General features: G+C 44.6%; 1 protein-coding gene across 4 annotated transcripts in view; it reads right to left on the bottom strand.

The window, feature by feature from the left end:
- Positions 1-12,271, bottom strand: part of pcdh19 (protocadherin 19) — a 63,798-nt gene extending 51,527 nt beyond the window's left edge. Inside the window, exons 1-2 of one of the 4 annotated variants that reach the window (XM_048231162.1) lie at positions 8,992-12,271; positions 5,546-5,660 (exon numbers count right to left, since the gene is read on the bottom strand). In XM_048231162.1, the coding sequence (XP_048087119.1) occupies positions 5,546-5,660; positions 8,992-11,180 (2,304 nt within the window). In that variant the 5' untranslated portion in view covers positions 11,181-12,271. Of the gene's footprint in view, positions 1-5,332; positions 5,679-8,991 lie in introns of all 4 variants that reach the window. The other 3 variants (XM_048231160.1, XM_048231161.1, XM_048231159.1) reach the window with 3 other exon arrangements.
- Positions 12,272-25,911: the final 13,640 nt, after the last annotated feature.

A 25,911-nucleotide genomic window follows, 5' to 3' on the forward strand; every position in this document is an offset into this window, starting at 1 on the left:
GAGAGAGAGAGAGAGAGAGTGTGTCTGTCTGCGCGCTCGCGCATGTTTCTCTTTGATTAGCTTCACTTTCCCTTCATGAGATAGGAAGCACCTCTTTATTGAGACTGGTGAAATTGCACTGCCTTCATCAGAGCCGATGAGCTCAGCAGAGTCTTAGCTCAAAGCCTTTCAGCAAGGCGGCATGCTGTGACCTTTACGTTATCTTGTACGGGATTTACGATGATTAATTGGATTAGTCTGATGAAATTTGTGGAAATACAAAAAAAAAACTCATCCTGCTCGCTAATTCAAGTCAAAAGAATCAACACTCGAAAAAGATCCATGACCTAGGTGTCAAGCGAACATGGCTTGAAGAGCAACAGACTTGGAGAGCAAGAGACTTGATCTAAGAAGAGAGGGACCCACTGGTAATGACATGATCAAAACATGTGACCCAAAAATTATGTATTACTGAAAGTGATTCCAATGACACTTAACCAAAAAGTATTACTTTTGCCAGGTTATACAGCAGCATATATATGGGGAGCCAGCACCAGCATGCAATGACTTCAACCTTGCCAGTATAACAAGTTGGATACATAGCAGGCAACATGATGAAGTGAGAGCAGCGGCAGTGAAGATGTTTATTAGTACACACTGATCTGAAATCATTGCTACGCGTCGTGTCGTTCGCTCATGGTGCTCTGGAGGATGCTGAAGAGTGCCTGGGGCGAAGTCTCGCAGTGTGAGCCCGAGTCAAGAGTATTAGCAACCCACACCCACAACCCAGTGCCTTATATCTATAATAAACTCCACTCCTATCTCTTGCAAATGAAATGCAATCATAAAACTAAATCATTTTCATATATACCAACAAATATACTGTATGTGAAGTATATTCTGGGGGCCTTGGGAATTGGGACAGCATTTCATTAAAAAAAAAAAAAAAAAACTAAAATCCCTATGTAGAAAAATGGAGACGATTTACCATCTCAGTTGTCACATGATAATAGACGGATTCCTGGGGCCAGCTTTTAGGTTGTTGAGCCAGTCGGAACTGTGGGATCTCTTCAAATAGTACAGCACAAAACTCGGCTAAATCCTACAAAAGGCTTTCCCACAATACGTGAACACAGAGCACAAAGTAATGAGAGAACTCCATTCGTCCTCTTCTTCTTTGTGTTTAATCTGTTCCATTTAACACCATAATGAAACCCGCTAAGATGGATCAGCTCCATGCTCCTCCATAAGGTTAATTTTAGACCGATCGATAGCATAGGGAAATGTACTTATGCAGTCGCTATCAAATGTGCCCTGAACCACAGCACATTCCAAATTCACCAGAGTGTAGCCCTTGGCTGTGTTCTTCTATAGAATTATAAAAGGCTCTATTCCACCTACAGATCCCCTGATTGGCAGCTCTCCTCTTTGGCCTTCTTTTCTTTCACTTCTCTTTCTTTCCTGCTTTGAAATCATGGACAAGTTGACCACACAAATAGAACAGCGATATGGAGGAGTGGTGTGTGTGTGTGTGTGTGTGTGTGTGTGTGTGTGTGTGTGTGTGTGTGTGTGTGTGTGTGTGTGTGTGTGTAAGAACCACAAAGCAGCTCCTTTGGGGACGTACTGTTTCACGGGGAACGTCTGTAAACAATGCCCTCGCCACGAGCCCCAGAGATTTATTCCACTGTTATCTTGGTCCTCTGTTCTCCCAACAACCCCCCAAACACACACACACACACACACACACACACACACACACACACACACACACACACACACACACACACACACACACACACACACCACTCAACTCTACTGTATGTTTGCGTGCCTCTCGGCAAAAAAGGTTCTCTAATTGCCGCCACTCCTGACCCCACTTTTCACGCCGTGTTTGTGGGAGTTCTTGGCAGATCAAACACAAGGGCTGGGGTGTGTGTGTGTCGGGGGGGTGGGAGTTATTGGCAGATCAAACACAAGGGCTGGGGTGTGTGTGTGTCGGGGGGGTGGGGAGGGGGTTGGAGAAGGAGGGCCTGATTCGAAAAGAAGAGGAAAAGAGGGATTAAGCCCTTTTAACAAAGCCTTAGAGTGAAGTGTGTAATGCTCCATGAAGGAGGTTGAAATTCCAGTCCCTACCTCAACAACCCAGCACCCCACCCCACCCCCCTCCACACACACACAAACACACACACACATGCTCACCCATAGCCCTCCCCAACACAGAGATGCTTACCTTTCATAAACAAATGCACTCTTCTTAATATGTAAACCAAACAAATGTCAACAAAAACAAACCCCATAAAACTCCCCCATCGCTGTTCTGTTTGGATTGAATCACCGACGCGGCACTCCACAATAAGTGGGCCTCCAGGCTAGGGCCAGATATTTTGGGGGATGGAGATGCGCTGTTAATCACCACAGCACACCAGCCGGGCACGCGTGTCCTGCATGGACCTCTGGGACAGGCCTGGCTTGTGGAGTCAAGTGCTTTCAAGCCCGGGCTTGCACGAAAAAAAAAAACCCTGTGACAGAGTTATTATCGGTCATTTCACAGCTGTGATGTTTGTTTGCACGCCATATAAATGGGTGTGTAATTACTCCAACAACATACTCTTAAACAATGATCCTGGAAAATAGGATGGCTGGGTGGCTGGGTTGTTTTGTTTTGGTAAGCAAATGAATGTCACAAGAAGGTGAGAGAAAGAAAATCAGGGATGTATTCTCATTTCCCTGCTTGATGCAAGAGAGCTTTCCTCAGCAGGACACTTGCATGTACGTACACACACCTGCACACACACACACACACACACACACACACACACACACACACACACACACACACACACACACACACACACACACACACACACACCTGCACACACACACACACACACACACACACACACACACACACACACCTGCACACACACACACACACACACACACACACACACACACACACACACACACACACACACACAGACACACACATTCACACACACACACACATACACACACACACACACACACACACACACACACACATACACACACACACACACACACACACACACACACACACACACACACACACATACACACACACACACACATTCACGCGCATACACACACACACACACACACACACACACATACACATACACATTCACACACACACACACACACACACACACACATTCACGGGCATACTGCACACACATTCACGGGCATACACAGACACACACACACACATTCACACGCATACACACACAAATACTGTATATACACGCACACACACACACACAAATGAACTTGATTGCCTACAGCAGCACATCTCTGCAGCCAGAGAAAATATACAGAGACTGTGGTCAAAGAGATGTTTGTCGATGTTGTGTCACACGTCAGCCACGACGAGGGCTGCACGCAAATTAAGCCACCCCCGGTGCTCAGAAAAAATGCACAAAAAAAAAAAAAAAACTGCAAAACAGAACAAAAACAAAACAGCAAAGGACTAGACACCTGGAACAAAGACGTTCATTGGGCTTTAATGTGCACCAATCAAACTGCTAAGCTTTTTCATTTGGGATGATCTGAATCAATCAGTGGCCTTGTTTGCCCCCCGACAACAACCCCACACCACCCCCACCCCCTTTCCTCTCAGCTTGTTTTCGTTTGAGCTCAAATAGAGTCCCTCTAATCCTGCAGCGGAGGTGCGGTCACTGCTTGCTAAAGTCGCAGTGCTGGCCTACAAAATTGGCGCACTACAACACCACTGATTGCCTTTGTCCAGCGACAAAAAAAAAGAGAAAAGAAAAAAAGGAAACTAAGAGAGAGAGAGAGAGGGGGAGAGAGAGAGAAAGAGAAAGAGAGAGAGAGCTAGAGTGAGGGGGAGAGAGAGAGAGAAAGAGAATGGGAAAGGCAGTCTTTTAATCACCAGAGTGCACGGAGTAGGGCTTGTTCAATTCACACATGTAAGTAAAGCCACTGACCATGAAATGGCCTCACCCTTTTCACAGGCCATATAAATCCATGAAAGTCCAACTCCTTCCTGTGTGTGCGCGCTCTTGCTCAGCCTCGAGACAGACTCAATTTATCAACACCTCTTTAAGTGTACCGCATTGATTCAAGTGATCTATACATGCCCGGGAAAATATTGGATTAGCCAATCAATGAATCAATAAATTTCTTAGGTTACCCCCTTTTCCCCAAAAACTCCCATTTGGTTTGCAGCTCTTAGTCTTATTCTTCGAGTAAATAATGGAGATTCAGGTCGTTTTTATCGATGCCGTGATTTTGGTCCCTCTTTGCTTTTTAATGCACTTTTCATTCGCCCGAAGTCTCCGAGCAGAGAGGATCAACTGAACTAGACCAAAGATTCTGTCGAGTCAGTCCATAAAGTAAAAAAAAAAATCTATAGGTGTAACTTCATCTGTAATGCCGTTTCTTTCAGCCCAGCTCTCTTTAAGTGAAACCCTCCTCCTCCTCCTCCTCCCTGGCTGAGCAAATCATGCACCCCATGTGACAAAGCACCCTGCTGTCAGCCTTGCATCACGGCCTACTCAACGGCGTCTCTCTCTCTCTCTCTCTCTCTGCCCGGCTGCATCGAGGCGAGCCCAGGAGGAACAGAGAGTTTAATTCACATGCCGGGCCTTTAGAGCAATAATTTTTCTTAATGCTTGCACCTGAAAAGGCATGCGGCGAGGCTGATTAGCTGGGTCAATGCATTTGGCAGATGCCCAGGATTTGCCTCATTTTCTGCAACGGCTCCACAGATGACAGAGGGAAAAAAGAAGGAGGAAAACAAATAAACGGCAGTACGGAAGGGAAAAAACAGAGGTGGTCTAAACAAGCTGTTTGGTCAAGGCTTGTTTTTTTTGGCTTCAAACAGACACATCAGGCAAAAAAAAATAAAAAATCTGGAGTTAGATCATCGCTCTCAATGGGAATTCATAATGAAACTACAAGACCCTTGACTCCATTTTTCAAACAGAGCACCCACAACACAATTATATCAAATATTGATGTCAACAGCAACGTTGTTTTAAGCCCGGTGCCAGAGATTATGTCAATACAGGCCAGTGTGGTGGACGTGTATGCACATTTCAGCAGCAGATAGGATCAAAGGCAACCTACTTGACCAGAGTCGATAACCTGATGCAAATCATTGTTGTCAGGCCATTGACAGCAAATAACATGGCAAAACCTTGCCCACCTCCCACCCAGACACCCACATGAGTGCCCTCTCCACCCCACCACACCCCAACCCTCCCCCACCACAGGGCCACCCACCCACAGACACAAGAGCTGCCCTGGCTGTTATAGGACGGAGTTGGTTAGGACGGAGCGAAAGTCTCACCTCTGGCAGTGGCATGCCGTTGATGATGAGGTCGGGCTGCTGCGGGCCCTGGCCAGTGAAGGTGTGGTGATAGCCGTGGTTGGGCGCGGCATTGCGCGAGTTCTGGTTCTCCACGTTGAGGAAGGTGCTCTCCGAGCGCCTGCAGCCCAAGGGCAGGGTCTGCTGGTGGTAGTCGAAGTAGTTGAGCGGGGAGGTGAGAGACGAGCAACTCACCACGTTCATCTTGTCCGTCTCCTCCACGTCGCGCGGCACCAGGCGGATGTCGTTCTTGCTCAGCTTCTTCTTCTTGCTGGACTTCTTCTGGTTGCCGTAGGAGTACTCCGCCACCCTGTGCAAGTAGAAGAAACTGAACAGACTCAATAAAGCAGTGATCTGATTTACATGCCAGGTGCCGCACGTCCCCCTGCACGCACACGCACGCACGCACACACACACACACACACACATACAAACACGCGCTGGGGCGTCGGCTAGGACAGTGGCGGCGGTTGGCGTGCGAGGCCTGTTCGAGCTCATCGGTGGTGTCCGGTAATAGCCACCACGAGGAGAGAGAGTGGTGTCCGGCCACCAATGGAGCAGCCATGCTTCAGCTGTTTGGATTTCCATGCCGAGCCAGTCAACATGTCACAAAACAAGCGCTCACAATGCAAACATGCCCAACCACTGCAGCACAAATGGAAACATGAGACTGTCTTTAACACCTGTGTACGCTCAGGTGATTTGTGTGTGTGTGTGTGTGTGTGTGTGTGTGTGTGTGTGTGTGTGTGTGTGTGTGTGTGTGTGTGTGTGTGTGTGTGTGTGTGTGTGTGTGTGTGTGTGTGGAGTGTGTCTTAGGAGTCTGGGCTGTTTCTATCCACAACGCGCCTGAAACACGCCTTTCTAGCATGTTCCTATAGACAGTCTGCATTTCAACATTTATCCCTCTCTATTTCTCTCACTCTCTCTACTTTACTCTCTGTCTCTCTCTCTCTGTCTCTCTCTCTCTCTGTCTGTGTGCTTTGAACTGTCCTTTTCATTTAGATGCTGCGTCTGTCTCCGCATTCATCTTCCTTTATGGCACCGAGAAACGATAACGGTGCAGAACCTTTATCTTTTTGTGGGCATCTCAAAACAGTTTTCCTCTCTCTTGATTCTAAGCTGGTGGAAAAAAAGGCAGAGACAGTGAGGCTTCCTTAATAACAATAAGAAAAGAGCAGCACTCTTCTTTTGTGCCGCTGCTGCCTGCACTGAAGATGCTTGTGAGAGAGTCTTTACAGAAGCTGAGCGAACAACAAATAGCAAATAACTAACTGCAAACTCTAATCTTTATGGAGGAGGCTGACAAAGAGCAGTACATGTGTATCAGAATTGAAATTCTAGACACGGGGGCCATGTTGCATACACACAACATTTTCATATAGCAGAGTATATGAACTATTAAGAGCTGAATATGCATGAATCCATATGTATGCATTTTAAGTCATTTTATAGCATTACCCTGGCATAATCAATTTATTCATACATTCTAGTGGGCTATATACATCTGACAGATGTAACACTGTGCATATTCACAAAAGCTTCTTGGCAAAGCAGCAAAGGGCTAATATAGCTCATCACCTCCATCACTTTCGCTCACGGCAACAATAAAAACAAGGTTGTTTTTAGAGCAGTGTCAAAGAACATATCTCTGCACGATCATTAGAACCAGTTAATCTGCGTGACCCTAGATCTCTGAGCTAGGGAGAATTGGCACAGTAAAGCTACCTAAATCCAATACTTGGAACGGACATCCTGCACAGATATTTATTTCTTATTTGTGTGTTCTCCAGAAGTATTACCCAAGGTCTTTCCGATTTCAGGGTGAGAGAGAGAGAGAGAGGAAAAAAATAAAAACCCTGACACATCCTGTTTACACTAGTCCCTGTGCAATAATCTCAAGCAAGCTGGAGAAGCTATCTTCAGCACGCAGCCATTCCAATTTCATTTAAAGAGATATGAGATCCAAGACTTGTCGGTGAATCTCTGGAATGGCAGCCTGCAATCTGAAATAAACGGACATTCCTTCACCTGTCCAAGCGAATACCCAGGTAGGACTGTAAGGCAAGACTGACACACTCACACTACACTGAATCGCTCTCTGACCAAAAGATGTCCCCTTGATTTATAACTGATTGACTCATAGGGCCGAATCACTGAATCCGCAAGTGTGGGAGAACACTGCACACACACACACACACACACACACACACACACACACACACACACACACACACACACCATCTCAGTTAAGATGGCCCGCTACACAGAGGTGTCACACAACTGAAATGTCAACAAAAATTATGTTCGGCGTAAAATATGGTAATGATTTCAGGTTAAATTTGCAAAAAGCAATTTATATGTAAATGCACAGTGCAACATAGTGGAGGAAAATCATCTTTGGAGCCTATGTTACAGATCGATAAAGGCAAGTATTTTATTATGCCATATTAGAAATAAATAAATAAATAAATGTGATGGCTCTTTTAATAAATACTGGTCTATCTCTTCCTACAAAAAATAGTGGATATTATGAACAAGAATTCATCACTTATCTGGAAGCAAAAAGATAATCTTGACAATCAGTACAACAATATCATTAGCTCTGTGGAAGCCAGCTCAGGCCTCATCCTGTTGTCAGGTGAACATACAGGCAATGCTTCATGATTTTATGTCAAAGTCTTTCAAGCCTTGAGAACATGCAGAAAATTACAAGAAATTAGAATGAGACATAGTCCAACTATTGTATTAACCAGACGACTACTGACGGACAAGGAGCAATTGAGAAATAGCTTTAGGAAATGGCTGTTTCGTAAAAGGCATATGATCAATGTTAACTACTTTTCTAGATCTGCATCATGTGTTCACATAAATTGAATAGCCCTGAAGGGAACTTGAGGCTTTAAAATATAATTACATATAAGACAAAAGATTTTAGTTTGTGGATGGTCCTAATCCTGGGAGGTGTGTAATAATGGTAATTATTGAATTGCCTTGCAGGTACCGTAATTGCAGTCTAGTCAACGGAATAGTGACTAAACAGGGATGGTTTAAATCATCACACATGAATCATGGAGCTATGGATAGACCAACACATAAATGCATGCACACACACACACACACACACACACCAGAGCAGGGACCTGCTCAAAGACACACACACACACACACACACACACACACACACACACACACACATACATACATACATAGTGTAAATAAGCAATACAAATTGTTATGCAATTACTATGTTGGCCAGAAATGCTGTCACATATGGCTGAGTCAGTTATGTTGATGTTCCAATCTTATTATGGGTAGTCTAATTATGATAAAATGGCTTCTTTAGAAAATGAATCTGTACTTTTACTTTGATAAACGAAAACCATACTGGAGCTATTGTTACTGAGTCACATCTCATCTCAGAGTCAGTTGCTTTTCCTCAACGGCCCTTGGCCCTGCTGCATGCACACAACACAGAAGCATCACAAGCCACACACAGCTCCTACAAACACATCGAAAGCTATGGCAACAGTCATGCACCAAATATTGTATTTTTGCACAAGTGAGGTTGGTGACTGTTGGAATATTATGAATGACAGAGAGAATATGATCGATTTCTAAAGATGAAATAATTGGTTGGGTACCTGCAGTTGTATGTTCGGATCTCCTTATTATCCCGTTTGCATTTGACTGCCACAAATATCATGGTGACAAACAGGATGGCAGCAATGGAGCCCAGCGCGATGATAAAGATCAGGGAGAGGTTGACCGTTCCAATAGACTCCTGTGCGTTCAGGTCCGGGGAAACGTAGATGACGATGTATGCAGACGCGGACAGAGACGGCTTCCCGTGGTCGTGTGTCATCACCGTGATCTCGTAGGTCGTCTTGGTTCTGTCGGAAAAAGTCGTCGTAGTCCTAATCTCCCCGTTCATCTCGTCGATTTCAAAGTAAGGCCTGTCTCCCTCAGTGATGGAGTATGTCAGTCTACCGTTTTCCCCCTCGTCGTAATCGTCGGCTTTCACCTGGGTAACCAGGTAGCCAACTCCCGCGTTTCTGGGGATAGACACCTCTGCGGTGCCATTCACCAGACGGGGAGACGTGATGAAAGGAATATTGTCATTGACATCTATTACAACGATTTTTACTGTGGCTGTACTGCTAAGAGATGGCTGGCCCTGGTCTTTGGCCATAATGTTGAATTCGAAAGACCTTGTCATTTCGTGGTCAAAAGATCTCTGCGCGTAAATCTCCCCTGTGGTGGGACCTACTTGGACATATGAGGAGATGGACATGTCCAGAACATTCTTTTCTACAATGGAGTACGTTACAGAGCCATTTAAGCCCATGTCAGGGTCTCTCGCAGTCACCGTGAATAAATGTTTACCAGGGGTGTTGTTCTCCATAACCATGGTCTGGTAATGCGGCTTGGTAAAGTGGGGTGGATTGTCATTTTCATCCTTGATTTTGACAGCAAATGATTTCGTTGTTTTCAGTGAGGGGTAACCACTATCCTCAGCTTGAATTGTCAGGTTGTACCTGTCTCTTTCCTCTCTGTCCAGTTTGCCAGCAACAAGGATGGTTGAAAAGGTCTCATACTCCTGGAGTCTGAAAGGCACATTACCTAGAAGCTTGCATTTGACTTTTCCGTTCAAACCAGAGTCTTTATCCAAAACCCGCACTAAAGCAATAACATACTCTGGCCCAGCGTTCTCGCTCACCTCCTCTATCTCACTACTCACTGGTAGGAGGTTAATCACTGGCACATTATCGTTTGCGTCGAGGACCTCTACGTTGACTTTACAGTGTGCAGGTATAGAATTCGGGCCTAAATCTTTGGCTTGAACGTCGATTTCGTAAACTGTCGTCGTTTCGTAGTCCAGTGGCCCATTGACAGTGATGACGCCCGTTTTAGGGTCAATTTTAAAAGCTTCTCTTGTTTTGTCACTGACGTAGCTATTAAATGAGTACCTAACCTCGCCATTTGTGCCTTCATCTGGATCTGTTGCGTTAAGATTAATAACAACTGTGTTGATGGGAGAGTTCTCCATCACTTTCACTGAATATACAGCCTGATCAAAAACGGGGTTGTTGTCATTGGAGTCTATTACTTTGATGTTTAGTTTCACCCTGCCAGACTTTGGGGGGTCTCCCCCGTCCTCTGCAGTAATGGAATAATCATATCTAGACTGAACCTCTCGGTCTAAAGGCTTCTCGACAACAAGCTCTGCAAACTTAGAACCGTCCCCCCTGGTCTTAATCTCGAGTCCGAAGAGCTCATTCGGGGTGATGCTATAGGTTTGAACTCCATAGCTCCCCGAATCCGGATCACTTGCCCCCTCTAGGGGAAATCTTGTCCCCGGGTCGGCGTTTTCAGAGATTTCTATATCAATGTGGTCTGTTGGGAATCTTGGCGCGTTGTCGTTCAGGTCCTCTATTTCGATTTTGATCACACATATAGCCATGGTGTTTGACATCAGTTCCAACGTTACAACGCATTTGGGGTTATGGCGGCAAACCACGTCTCGGTCGATTTTCTGCTTGGTTTTTAGAACCCCCATGTTGTCGATTTCCACCCATCTCGGCTCAGAGCTAGAGATAATGCGAAAGGAAACGGACTGATTTGCACCGGCAAACTTCGTGTCGATGAACTCTTGGGTAAGATTGGCTATTTTCGTGTATGCTGGCTGCTCCTCTTTCACATAGTATGTCCTAGTGAACAGAGCGTCGGCACCAGTCCAGCAAAACAATAAAAACACGAAAATGTGTATAAATTCCATCTCCTTCAAGTGTATCGTACCTGTTGATGTTTTTCTTCTTTTCACCACATGCATCTCATCGACTGATTATTTTTATCTGCGCATCTTATTACAGTATTCCAAATATTTCTGTATGTCCCCACATAAAAGTTACCGAGAAAAACACGTTGATATCGAAAATAAAAAGGCTCGCAACTGGTGCTGAATTAATTTCACTTAGGCCTACGCTGTGTGCACTGTTGTGACAGAGTCCCGTGCACTATTCAGAGCTCATCTATTTTCAGTTTATGTGAAAAGTCTGCTGACAGAAAATAAGAATTCATACATTCTGCACGGGTGCGGGAAAACTGGCGGAGGACTACTCATCAAATCTGCGCAGTTCACATCAGGAGACAACTGCTAGCCAGGAATAATGTCGAACCGACCATTTTGAAGCAGTAACAAAATCCGTAAAACGGTGATAAGTCTCAATCAGTACATTCCGTTGCGCGGGTCCACATCAATAATAAAAAAAATAAACCGGTTGGTGCTAATGACGTTCCACCATGGTTATTCTCAACACCATGTTTCCAGTTGCATGTAAATACATATTAATAAAAATAGGTGCGGAGCCCCATGTATTCTCAAAAAAGGCTCAAATAATGATATATTCTCGGGTTGCAATTCCATGAAAGCGCATATCCGCCGAGAAGACAGAATCCACAAGGAGAAAATCTTAAGAGAAAATCAAGGCAATCAGCACTGATCACAAAAATTACTACAAACAGTGTTCCGTTTTTCTTGTCCCCTTCATGAAGGCGTCTTAATGTCAGTAGTCAAGTCCATTTCCATTATTTCCAAATCGCAGGGAAAGGAGATCGCTCTCTTTTTCTTCTGTCTTTAATGAAAGTATTGAAGATTCCTGGGTGTAAATTAATTTCTTCAGACCAGTCAGAAAGACTTTGACATGAACACGCCTGCGTCCAATGTGGATGAAAAATGAAATAAAACAAATAAACCACGAAAATGAAAACCGTTTTCCTTAGTAACGCTAAAACCACGACGGAGATCGTTTGGGTTTTGCAACAGGATAGGATAGAAGCTACTTCATAGATATCCAGCCTGTGGATGATGCGACTACACAACTCTCCGCGCAGCTTCTGGTTGATGCTCAACTAGCATCTTCAGTGAGCACTGTCGACTGCACAGTGCAGCGGCGGGCGCTCGATCTCAAGACCCGCAAAGCCTTCGACCAATCAGAGGAAGACCCGCAAACCCCTCAGCGAATCAAAGATAAAATTGGTCGGTCGAGTATCTGAACCTCCAAACTACACGACCAATCAGAGGACGATCTCCAAACCCCTCAGCCAACAACAATCTGCGCTGGTGGGTTGGCTTTACTGGTGGGTGGGACATATATCAGCTGTGAAACTCGGCCAACTAGCCTGCACTTCTGCAGCCAAGATCTGTGTGGCTGGATCAGCACACCAAATCAACCATTCAGGAATGCACAGACTACTCCGCGCGTCTCTAAGGCATACGAGATTTGTCTTTCTCTTCATGGCATTCTGCCGGTGGCGCGCAATTGACAAAAAAATGTTTGTAGCTTATTGACGACTGATTTAAAACTTGACATTTTGTATTTTCAGGTGACTTAAAACTGATCGAAGGTAGTTTGGAGGGAGGGGAGCAGAGATAACAGCACGATGATTGGATGGGTGGCCAAGCAGAGCTTTTTATGCATGCACTGGCATTGCGCATTGGATAACAGATGGTTCCTTCTGAACAAGTACTACCATTTCATCTAAATTAAAATTATACAATTAAAGTTAATCCACACTTAGCCGAAAATCGCAACTGCTGTATGAGGTATAGCTTAGTTTATTTGAAACGATCATACCTCACAGCACATTTAGACACCATTCTCATTGCCTGCCAAGCATGTCGCGTACTGTACGCGTAATTGTACAACCCACAACCATTCAAGTATGCTTCACACGTGTTGCTTGTAAGTCCATGGATAAGATCATTAAGATGAATCATAAACCATGTCATTCCACAAATGTTTGCTTATCTCGCTGTCATCCACACTGCTTCACATTTACGCGTGCGACTGATGCGTCACTACCTACTCATTGCATTACCTTATTCCATTCGAATCTGTAACTGATTTTTTTGCTGGCGTATGGTCCATTTTGATTTGATATTGCTCTGACCGATGATTGAAGATAAAGGGATACAGTTACTTGTCAACATTCAGAAAAGACAGTAATAACTTACTGCTTTACACAAACATACCTGTCATGGAGTAAGTTACAGTAAATAAGGCGAAGCATCCCTTTCTCTATCATGTCTAAACTACATAGTGACATCTGAAATTGCATACTTCTTGTCACTGTATGTGCTATCTGATTTGATGTTTTTGACCAAGAAAAATAAGTTGTGGAAACGATGCACTAAATGACGGGCAACAACAAAGGAAAGCTTTGTGAATCGCGAATCTCTCTCTCTCTCTCTCTCTCTCTCTCTCTCTCTCTCTCTCTGTCTGCCGCACTCTTTTTGCACGTCGCACCGATTTGGTTCAGACCACAAAAACGAGATCACATCTTGGTTGAAGTAGGTTTTAAGTCACAAGGGTGACACCTAGCGTCCGCTTTTCGTTTTCTTCCCAGCTCACGGCATCTCTGCAACAGTTGGCATTTGCTTTCTACACACCGGTATGACTGAATGTGGACTGGCGTAATTCTGGTCATTTTAGGCAATTAAGGTCATTAATAGACAATTGAGATTTATTTCTGTTCAATAGATTTGTATTGCCGTATTATTATTATTATTATTATTATTATTATTATTATTATTATTATTTAATGAACTTGTTATTCATTAATATTCAATATAAATACAAATTTGACAACACAGTTAAGAGAATTGTGCTCTTGTTGAATACTACCAATACGTTGAAACTCAAATAATCATATTATACTCTTTGATTCACCTGTGCATCTCATCGATTATGTTATTTAGCTACTATGCAAACTCGTTATCCAGAGTTACAAATGACCTTCTACATTTACATATGCCGATAGGCTTCTCTATTAAACTGACACATATTTCACAAAATGTAAAGATAAGTACTTCAACTACTGAACCAGTACAGCCTCTCTTTTTTCAAACAGTCAAATGATGTGATACTTTTCAACAAATAGCCCACACAATCCCCTTGAAATGTTGCCCACAGACCTGAGTCTGACACAGTGGTGCTCTGCCATTTGTTCTGCTCTGCAGTGGCAGACTGGGAGGGTTTTGATCTTGCCTGCCGTTGTAAGTGGTGCATATGAATGGGGATTTAATCTACCTTAGCTCGACTCATTTTTAACAGAATGACCATCAAAGGCTGAAGTGCACTCACTCGTGTGGTATGAGGTGCAGATGAAATGGTCGGCACCAGAGGAGTAAAAGCAGAAGCTTTAGTCTTTACAAAGAATAATAATTGAAAAAGGTGGCATCGCAGAAATACTGTGAATCTGCCTGATATTCCATTTTGACAAAGAGAAGAAAATGCCAGAGGAGAAATGGTAATCATAGGAGGCTATCAGAGATGGGGATGTGAGAGGTTTATTTGAAAGGTTTTGCTTTCGGAGAATCAATTGAAATTGTGTTGGAGGCAGATCCTTATTTATCTGTTTATTTCCATAACTTCTTGAGATCTCACAAGTCTCTGATTGCTGCACTGTTGCCCTTCTTTTGCTCCCCGCTGTCTTATCTGGCAACACAGATTTGGGTGAATTGCAAGGCAAAGCATCTCAAAGGTGCCATGAGCTGCCGAAAAGAAGGCCAAGGAGGGTAGTACTTTGTGCAACGGCAGCCTCTCAATCTCTCTCTTTTTGAACTATTTTTTTTTCTTCATATTGCTCCAAGCCTTGAACCAACAACGTGGAGAGTACACAGAGAATTACTGATCCACCCCCCCCCCTTTTTTTTCCTTTTTTTTCTTTCTCTCTGCCAAGGCACTGCTCTGCGTCTGTGGAATGTCCCCGCTGCTCAGAATGAAAGGAATAGCTGAGTGACTCTGACGGGTTGTGGCATTATTGCTTTCTCAGTGATGCTCAGACACGCCGAGTCTCTTTCACAGGTGCGGCCAGTAGAGCAGGAGAGAGGAAGGACATGAGAACAAAGAGAGAAATGGAGAGGGGAAGAACGTCAGAGAGCAAGGGAAAGAGAGAGAGAAAGAAAAAAAGAGAGAGCGAGAGAGAGAGAAAGAGAGAGAAAGAGAAAGAAAGAGAGAGAGAGGCACACTTTTAATCATGTCAATCAAAGATCCTTGCTATGAGTGCTGTGACTTCTTGTCCCTGCACAGCCTGAGTAGTAGGCTGTAGCACACTCTAGCCCAGTTTGTGCTTAGTTTCATGGTGTATGTGTTTTTTTTTGTTGCTATCATCCTGGTTCTCAGCTCACAGCAGCAGGTGTTTCTCCAGTGCCCTGACTCCCAGCTCTCTCCAGGGACTCCGGGTTAGGGCTTGCCATGAGCCAGTGTTGAAACTGGGTTTGCTGCACCGACATATGCACCTTGAGTTATTTATATTTATTTTTAAGGCTTGGTAACAAATGAAATCCCCACTAGAGTGACTAAGTTTGGCATTTCTAGTTGTGGCCTTGTGGTTGGACGACCTTATGGCGGCCTCTGTATGGTCACAGTACGTTTCGAGAAATCGATCCCCTTCAACTACCCTAACTGGAGGCAGAAAGCGTGAGAGGCCTAACAGGCTTAATCTGTGGGCGTACTCTCAATGACGTTACGACCTCCAATTTTTTCTTTCTCTTGACCGGTCGTAATGGATCCATTTAAAGAATCCTTCTCCCTCAGGGCCAATTCTGGGGCTAAACATTTTCTGAAATGCCGTATCAGAGGTTGCACCTCCCTAATCTATCCACAATCTGTCCAGTCATATTCTTTGACTTGATTGCATGTGTGAAAGGTTGCAGCTCCAATACATGTTGCTCTGTTGGCTGTGTGCACAAGTTTGTTCAAGGAGGCAGGAGAAGTTTAGCTTGTGGTAGTGATATTCATCTTGTCAAATGTTTGAGGGCAAATGTTCCTATCAGTATGTGATCACGGCTGGTGGAGTTTGCCTAGTGATGCAGGTCTGTAGTCCCATTTCTCAGTAGCTGCTCTAGCATTCTATCATTTTGTTCAATAACATTTTTGACTTGGCTTCTCTCATATAAGATACCAGAATATCTTTAATTTAACAACTTCATATCACATCTTCACGTTTTATTTTTGAATTTGTACTTGCAGGGTCAAGAATCAAGAATATTGGAATATTGATATATATATATGATGTGCTAACTATATATATATATGAACACTATCGGAAATAATGGGATAAATATATATATATATATATATATATAATGTTGGTCAAGATGTTTTTAATTAATTATCATTATTGTGAATTATGAATATTAGACAAATTGATCATTATCATGCCAAATGGTCCATTGACCTTACAGTAAGTGCTACAGTGCGCTATGCTCAAAAGTACTGTGCATAATATAATACAGTTTATTTATGATTCAGAAAGCAATTAGCCATGTAGCATGTGACATGTTGATGTTTTTCATGGCCAAATACAGATGACAAAAATATTTCCAATTAGAAATAATTGACTTAATTTTCACTCCCACACACTAGTGTGCATCCATAACTTCAGAAACAACAGAACAGAAACTCCAGCAAAATCCCACCGTATATAGTATTAACAACACATATTTTATTCATTTTTAAATTTAATATATATATAAATTTTATTTGGCAAACGAAAGACTAATTGTACTTTGCATCTTCCGTTTCTCACAGCTAAAGCTGAAGAAAGTGCTTCACTGAAGTCTGGTCCTGCAATGGTTATGTGTACAAATGCTTCAGCAATGCCGTCTATGACTGTTTGATCTGTGTGAAACGTTTCCAACTATAAAAGATGCATTTTTGCTTAATAGTAATCATAAGAGGCTGACGTTACTGACTTCTGTCCAGGCTGCAGCTGACCGTATTCAGCCAGGGCAAAAAAGGACATAAGGTCATGACTGTAGTTTGTCTGTTTAGTCTGTCTCTAGAGTTGGCTGGAAGTGCAAGAAGATGCTTGATGGTGTTTTAAGCCCCAACCGTCGACTTCAAGGCAGCACTGCGACCGTCGACTTCAAGGCACCCAACCCTAACCTTAACCCTAACCCTAACCCTTGCCTAACCCTAGTGCCTTCCATGCAGCGCTGCCTGGAAGATGAACAAAACAAAAACACCAAAAGGCGTGCAAGATTGACACCTCTCTTTTCTAGTGATGTAATGAAACAGATGGAGCGGAGAGTATAGAGTGCTGACCTCATTTGGAGTCAACTTTGCTCTTTGCTTGAGGGAAACATGACTAGGCATCCCATCTGCGCTGTTAATCTCCCTGAATGTTGTGCTAGAAGATTTTTTCACGACAGTGAAGAGATTATATCATGATTTCTTTTTTACAGGGGATGGGGGGTCAAGGAGGCAGTCTTAAAGAATCTTTTTAGATGCTAAGACGTAACTTCGTCCACTACCTCAATACAAAGTGCATGACAGTATACAGGTCCTTTGGCAGTGCATGGAAGTGCACATTTCCTGGTATTGTATCAGATCAGAGGCATTCAAGATTAAGACATGGATCCCCTGCCCACTCTCAGCCCCTACTTCAGTATGAATGGAAACGGAGCTGGTGCTATTTCCGTCTCCCCTCACCTCTCCACAATATTTGCCGTGCGCTCCCTTTACCTTTCCCCACCACAGGCTCAGACAAAAGGCGCAATCAGGTCTCACACAATGCATCCGCATGAACTCAGCATAGCCCTGATTACCCTCACACCTAAAATCAGTGCTCTTTTGTTGCGCAGGCTAGCTGGCAGCAATTGAAAAGGACGTTTTCCAGAGGCGGTGCGCCAAACCCACACCTACCCACGACCAGAGTCTGTTCTCCGGGAGGGGTTAGGAGTCACCTGTCGCACGATCCATTAGAGAACCAGCGAGGGAAGCGGGGTGCACGCGCCTTTATCTCTCAGCGCCTTCGCACTGATTAATTAGGTGAGATTCAGGGTGGAACACCTGTGGGGGGCATGGAGCACCGGGTGGGGCTGGGCTTCTCATGATAACATCTTCAGGATGGAAACAGGCTTATCTTCTCCTCCCATCATCCCATCCCATCCACACACACACACACACACACACACACACACACACACACACACACACACACACACACACACACACACATCAGACACACACACACACACACTCAGGCACATGCACACACACGCTCTCAGACATACATACACACACACACACACACAGTTTTTCTCTCTTTCTCTTTCTCTCACAAACACGCACACCACCTCCTCTTGGGCGTATTTACTGCTGTTGTCTGGGGAAGAGCGGCAGGTCACTGATTAGCCTGACTCATATGTTAGGCTCACACTGTGTGGTCTCTCGCCACAGTTGTGTGTGAGGCACTAGGCAGTGACAGCAAAGTTCACTCAAAGGCTCAAAGAGTGCAGAGCATTAAGCCGCACAGCAAAGAACTCAGCACGAACACTGGATAGTGGGGATGAGAAATGCAGGGCTTTCAGGTATAATAGTGTAACCGACACGTGGGCTGGAGAGTGCTTAGACCATGGGGGATTTATGGGGTTAACAGACATATTGCTTATGTTTATTTCTCTCTTCTAATCTGTCAATCTAAACTAATATCTGAATTTATAGTCTACGAGCAGCTGTCGGGGGGCTGATCCGGGGTGTTACTCCAAATCCGCCCGTGACTCCATTGGCTTCAGTGAGGGGGGGATAGGAAGGAAGGGGTAGCAGTGATGCATCGTCTCAATAAAATGCCTCTTTGGCTGCCCGGTAGGCTCTCTTCTACAAAAAACAGTGGCAACAGACCAGCAAATAAACAGCCCCTACCAAGTGTGTAAAACATTCATCAAATGTGTGAGGGCCCAAGGTGCTGCAGTGAACAGTGGTGCTGTTGCTGTTGTTGTTGTTATTGTGGTGGTGTTGGTGACGGTAGTGGTGGTGTGGTGGTGTGGTGGTCGTAGTTGTTGTTATTTGTTGTTTTTTCTCAAGACATTGGGGAGCTTGTTGGGCATGTGTCATCATTAAGGCCTGTGTGTGTAGTGTGAGTGTGTGTGTTTCTCTCTCTCTCTCTCACTCTCTCTCTCTTTTCTGTGTGTATGTGTGTGTGTGTGTGTGTGGGTTCACACGGGTCAGACACACTCTGGTCTAGGCCATCTTCCAGCCATGCCCCACGCATACCTAATATACACACACAAGCGCTTGCTGCCACCAGTCCATATGTCATCAGCCTGTGTTTGCGCTGCTGACGGGCGGAGGGCTGAGGGATGGATGCAGTCGTAGCTGGAGGCTTGAGGCTTGGCCATGAGCCTGCTCTGGCTCGCTATCAATATGTTGCTTTTATTAATGACAAAAGCATTCCAGAAAAAGCGGGGGGCTGTTTGTTTATTGATTTTGATAACGCACCTTCGGGCCTCGCTGACACTGAACCCCACCACCACCACCACCACCCACTTGCCCACACACAGACACACACACACACACACACAAACACACACACACACACACACACACACTCACACACATGCACGCCTTGCGCGATGCATTTACACCTGCCACACACACAAACACACACACACACACACACACATTGGTTTTAAATGGTATGCCTCATCATCTCTCTCCCCTGCTCAAGCCCTGTTGACATGTACATTGAGCCACAATCAGCTTTTTTATCTATATATCAGCTCATCACCATGTTAGCTTTGGCTCTGCAGCGAAGTGGCTATCAGATTTATCATCAAGAGCAGAACCTCCCATGTGTTAGGAGCTACTGCTGATATCTAACTGAATAGCAGATGGTTCAGTACTGCATGTGTGTGTGTGTGTGTGTGTGTGTGCTTGTGTGTGTGTGTGTGTGTGTGTGTGTGTGTGTGTGTGTGTGTGTGTGTGTGTGTGTGTGTGTGTGTGTGTGTGTGTGTGTGTGTCTTGTGTTATTGTTAAGCTGGTGTTATTTTATACATGTAAAACTGGAATCGTACCCCTTGAGCCAGAATGAACTATGCATTCTGAGTGAGTGTGGTTGTATGTGTGGGTATGTGTATATATGTGTGTGTGTGTGTGTGTGTGTGTGTGTGTGTGTGTGTACACACAGCCTGCTAATGCTGGAGTTTGAGACTATCTCCCACCCTTTAATGTGTGGTTATTAATGGCCCCAACCCTGCATGTGTGTAGTCCGGTGAGGTGCCTCCCCTGACATTCTCCCCTGAAATTCTAAACGTATATCCCAGAATGCAATTTGCCTTCCACCATTGGATGAAGAGATATGTGTGGCACACAGGCTGGAATTAAGGGGAGTGGGGGAGAAGAAAGAAATTAGAATGGAAATGAGGTTTCTTTAATGCCGCGGGCGATTAAAGGTGGTTTAAGGAGCAACGAGAAGGTGGTGGCTCCCTGTTGCAGATATGTGACGTGCTGGAGAGAAGGAGAGAAAGTAAGGAGATTGCCTCCCTTTGGAGAACCGCTACCCCCCCTCCATGCTGTACGGATTAAGGAAATGGCTTATGAGACGCGCGCGGCGTGCTGTTTAGGGAACGCTAATTGCGCATTCAGTGTCGGCGAGCAAGTCTGCAGAGAGTAGATTGCATGTCGGTTGTATTTCTTCTACGTTTTCCACCCACCCTCCCTGGCTTTTTATAGGCTGGCAATGGCAAAAATCAATCTTGGCATCATGAATGACCTGATTAGGGTACTCAGAATAGCAGGTGCACACTTCTGGAGTCAACAGTTAGCAGTTCCGGGATCTATATGTGCAAATACATAGAGAGAGGAGGAGGAGGAGGAGGGGAGGAGGAGGAGGAGGAGGAGGTCTCTTGGGGAAAGTAGATTTTGGAGGTTTTCTGGAGGTAGACAGCAAAAGGGGAAATATGTCATGGAGACAGAGAGAGAGAGAGAGAGAAAGAGAGAGAGAGACAGAGAGGGGTGTAGAGAGAGAGAGAGAGAGAGAGAGAGAGAGAGACAGAGAGGGGGGATGGTGAGAGAGGGAAAGAGAGAGAGAGAGAGAGAGAGAGACAGAGAGGGGGGATGGTGAGAGGGAGAGAGAGAGAGAGAGGGCTCTGTGTGAGTGAGTCACCTCCTAGGCTCAGGTTGGAGGAGCACCTCGCCTGTCTGTGGCAGTGTGTCCTGGAGGCGTAGTAGTAAATTGCAGGATTCTCCCTCCCTTTTTTATTCCTTTCTTTTTTCCCTCTTCTTTTTTGTCTCAGGTAATTGCTTCGAAGATAAATTCATTCCCAATCTCAGGTAGAGGACAACTAATTTCTCTCTCTCTCTCTCTCTCTCTTTCTTTCTCATTCACTTTCACAATCTTTCTGTCTCTTTTTCAGAGTGCGGGCTTGAGCAAAGGGAGTTTGGCGCTCTGGGGTTCTGGGAAACCCGTCCGTCATGTCGGGGGAAGTTTACCAAGCCCTGAGGGATATAGGCGGATCACAGGTTCTCCCAGAACCCCCACCACCACCCACGCTCACACCCACCTTCATGTGAGCAGCAGGGTGATGGATTTCCTCTATGGTGTCGTGTTATCCATTAGGGAATCACCTGCAGAGAGCACCTGAGAGGACGCACCTGTAACGGCATCGGCTTTCTCTAATGACTGTCTGATCTATTTATTTATTTACATATTTGCTTACTTACATATTTACTCACTCACTCACTTACTTACTCACTCACTCACTCACTCATTCACTCACTGACTTACTCTCTCATTAAGTTACTTACTCACTCACTCATTAACTCACTTATTCACTTACTTACTCACTCACTCACTCACTTACTCAGTCAGTCAGTCAGTCACTCACTCACTCACTCACTCACTCACTTACTCACTTACTCATTCATTCACTTACTTTCTCACTCACTCACTGACTCACTTACTATCTCATTAACTTACTTACTCACTCACTCACTCATTAACTCACTCATTCACTTACTTACTCACTTACTTAATCACTCTCTCACTCATTCACTCACTTACTCACTCACTCATTCACTTACTCACTTACTCATTCACTTACTCACTCACTTACTTAATCACTCTCATTCATTCACTTACTTACTCACTCACTCATTCACTTACTCACTCACTCACTCACTTACTTATTCACTGACTCACCCACTCACTCCTTTACTTACTCACTCATTACTCACTTACTCACTCATATATATATATGATATAGAGCTGTGAATGAGCTGATTTCACAAAGACTGAGAGCATGATGAAGATCATAATGTAAGAGTAGCTAGCCACTCTTTGTGACAATGGCGGTTATGTGATAAATATTCTATTCTGCTAGTCCTTGTGCCTCCCACAGAATACTTTTCCACAGCCACACACACACACACACACACACACACACACACACACACACACACACACAAAGGCAAACTGGTAACCAGTGCATTATTAATTCATAGGTCAGACATATTTTATGCACGTTCTTTAAAAACACTAACGCTTTATCACTAGCGGTGCAAGAGGGTTGTGAGGTAACAGGTGAGATCAGTTTCCTCCAGAGTGAGCTGTGCGTAAAGAGGGTTTGGATTTATCCGCTCATCCGTTCACAGAAATATAACATCTTACGCCGCACATTAAATGGTGATGATGATCTTAAATGAAAGTTTAATAAGTCAAATGCAGTCGTCAGAGTGAGGATCTGCACTGTAAGTCATGCATTATTACTCAGTGTCACACTCATTAGGACTGTCAAATTCACTTTGGAGTGTGTGTGTGTGTGCATGCTTTTTGAGTATGCCACGTACAGTAGTTCAGCCATGCTCAACCAAGCGTTTTCTCTGTGTGTGTGTGTGTGTGTGTGTGTGTGTGTGTGTGTGTGTGTGTGTGTGTTGTTGTTGTTGTTGTTGTTGTCTGTTAGGCTTCAGGAGTGCAACGTTTCACACGCTTGCATTGTGTGTTTTCACTTTGACCTGCCATTGTCATAAAAGCAGAGTTGGGGAACAATATCCCTGCAATAAACAAACGGATGATTCATTCCAGAATACTACTTCAGTTCTGGAGAGAAAAGCAAGCTTTCCTTCATAACCCAGCAGAGAGAACGGAAGAGAACCACAAATCCTCAACCACCAGTCCCAGAAACAAAATGGCAAGATGATCATCTTTTTTTTTTTTTTACGGAGAGCAACTGCAATAGTCGAAGGAAGCCCATTAACCAAATGGAGACAAATTTTGAAGGCAGGTGCAGTTTCGAGTAATCTCGCCGCGATACGACCTGCCGTAGTTATTCTCCTCTTTCCTTTCTTCCAGCTCCCTTGTGTGCCTCAGCGTTAGATAAGAATGTAATATGATCTACTCAAAGCTGGTCAACTAATCTGATATTTCACCTCTGCCTGATAGGGAAGATATATAACGTATTAGGAGTGGCGGACTAAGAGGATTAGCGTATGGAAACGGATGTGTGGCGAGGGTTTAATCCACTCATGCTTAACCCCTTCAAGCTGCCCAATCTGCCACATGCAAATAGCCATTCTTTGTCTGTCCTTTGATGCAGACTTGCACCAGATTCAGGCCAATCTTGTTCCCGGCTGCACTAACCCCCAGCCCTTGTACTGTCTACTTGGCGAGAAAAGCCGATAGTGGATCCGGCTGTGGTTTGATTAAGGGCTGTTTTCTGTGGTGACACCAGAGCATGGGTCTTGGTGAGCTAATCTGACTTACTGACAGTATTCAAAGAGTTTAGTTGATCTTATGCTTGATGTGTGTGTGTGTATGAGTGTGTGCACATGAGTTTATGTGTGTGTGTGTGTGTGTGTGTGTGTTTGTGTTTATGTGTATGTGTATGTGTGTGTGTGTGTGTGTGTGTGTGTGTGTGTGTGTGTGTGTGTGTGTGTGTGTGTGTGTGCACGAGTGTCTTCACATATGCGTATGTGTGTGTGTGTATGTGTGCATGTTTGTGTGTGTGTGTGTGCGCTGTTTACATTCTGCTTAATCACACGCGTGCCGGGCGCCAGTGAGTCTGCATTTGTGAGTGGCTGCAGGAGCGAGTGGCCGGGGGAGTGGTGTGCCTTACAGATGGGGGCTTCGCGTTCCCAGAGCGCAGCGCAGCGTAGCGCAGCGTAGCGCACCATAAATCTCCCTTAGCGTCACTGCCGCGCCATCAGAGCAACATCAGAGCAGAGTCGTCCACTAGGCCTGACCCTTCCCTCTGGACGGGAGCGAGAGGGTGGGATGGGTTGGGCTGGGTCGGGTTTGGCGGAGGGTTTTTACTGGTGCATAAAAGAGTCATCATCATTCAGAACTAGCAGCTGTTTCATCCTTGAGGAAAGTGTACACAGGTGCTCGGAGTGAAGCGGCCGGTGCTTGCTTGGCCCCGGGGGCTACTGTTTGCTTTTTGAAAGTTGATACCCTCCAGAGGTATCAACTAGCCTGACCTGAATGACCCCCCATTCACTGACCCCCCCATCCCCGCCCTACACCCCCTGCACGGTTGGCTTGAGAGTTTTTGAGCACGATCTCACCCCTCCAGCCCCCCCTCCCACCCCTCATGCTCTGGGGTTATAAGCAGGTGTCAATCTTCATTACCGGGGTGTGTTGCCTCTCCAAATACCGTATTACACTCCAATTAAGAGAAATGAAGCCTAGGACACTCGTTGTCTTTGACATACTAATTAATTGCTTCTCAGATGAAGAATTGACTTCCTCTCATCCCCATCAGCACCGGTGCCACTTGAGTCACCTTGGGTCCCGTCGCTTCCTTTCTCTGGATGGGCCTCCAATAAAATAATTACTAGAGGCTTTTTTTGTCTTCACTTGTTCCAGCAATTGGAAGGTGTTATGCTCTTAAATTTGCGTAAAATGTATTCGTGTGTAATGCTATCTCATTTAAATGTGAATTGTAATTGGTATCTTCGGTGAGCAGTGTTCGCATTTGTGTAGATTTTTATGCATGATAAGTGTGAAACTTCCAAGCTTTCCTCTTGATTATTAGACCTCCGCAAAAGGCACATAATTTACTGCCACTGTGAAATCGTAATTGGGGTTTCATTATCAAATCAGCTGTGGTGAATTAAAGGAGGTGTCTTTTATCCGTTTCAATCATCTGGGTATTTGGGTAATTCCCCACCACCACCACCACCACCACTTATCACCACCACCACCTCTCCTAGAGTCATATTTCATGGAACATTACTGAAAGGCATTTTTGTTCTCACAGTCGATTGCTAATTGCTATCTCAAATCTTCTCGCGTCTTTTCGTTGAATTCTGCAAAAAAACTGCTCGGTTTTTGCCATGAATACAACATAATAGGCATGCATTGAGCATGTAGGCCTCCCGTTCAATGGTATTCTGTCAAAAGAAATGTTGCAACTATGGCTCTGCAGATTTGTTCCATTATCTCCTCTCATCTCACTTTTTCGCTGAGAGTTATTGTTCAATTATTTATTAGAAAATAAGTATTACATAACTGCTCATTTCAATAGTATGAATATACAATCTGATAATCAGAAGAGGTTCTTTATTCATGAGACATATTACACATTTCTGCAAAAGGGGGTTACACTAGGCCACCACTGACAAAAGCCATAGCTCTAGCTTTATTTATTTTATTTTTCTTACCCCCATTTGGGGACGAGTTTGTCATTGTGCCAGGTGATTTCCACCAGAGGATGTTTATATGCATGCAGTAAATCTGGGTAACCTAAAAAAGAGAGTGGAAGAGAAAGGGAGAAAAAA

The sequence above is a fragment of the Alosa alosa genome, chromosome 21 (assembly GCF_017589495.1).
Source record: "Alosa alosa isolate M-15738 ecotype Scorff River chromosome 21, AALO_Geno_1.1, whole genome shotgun sequence".
NCBI lineage: Eukaryota > Metazoa > Chordata > Actinopteri > Clupeiformes > Clupeidae > Alosa > Alosa alosa.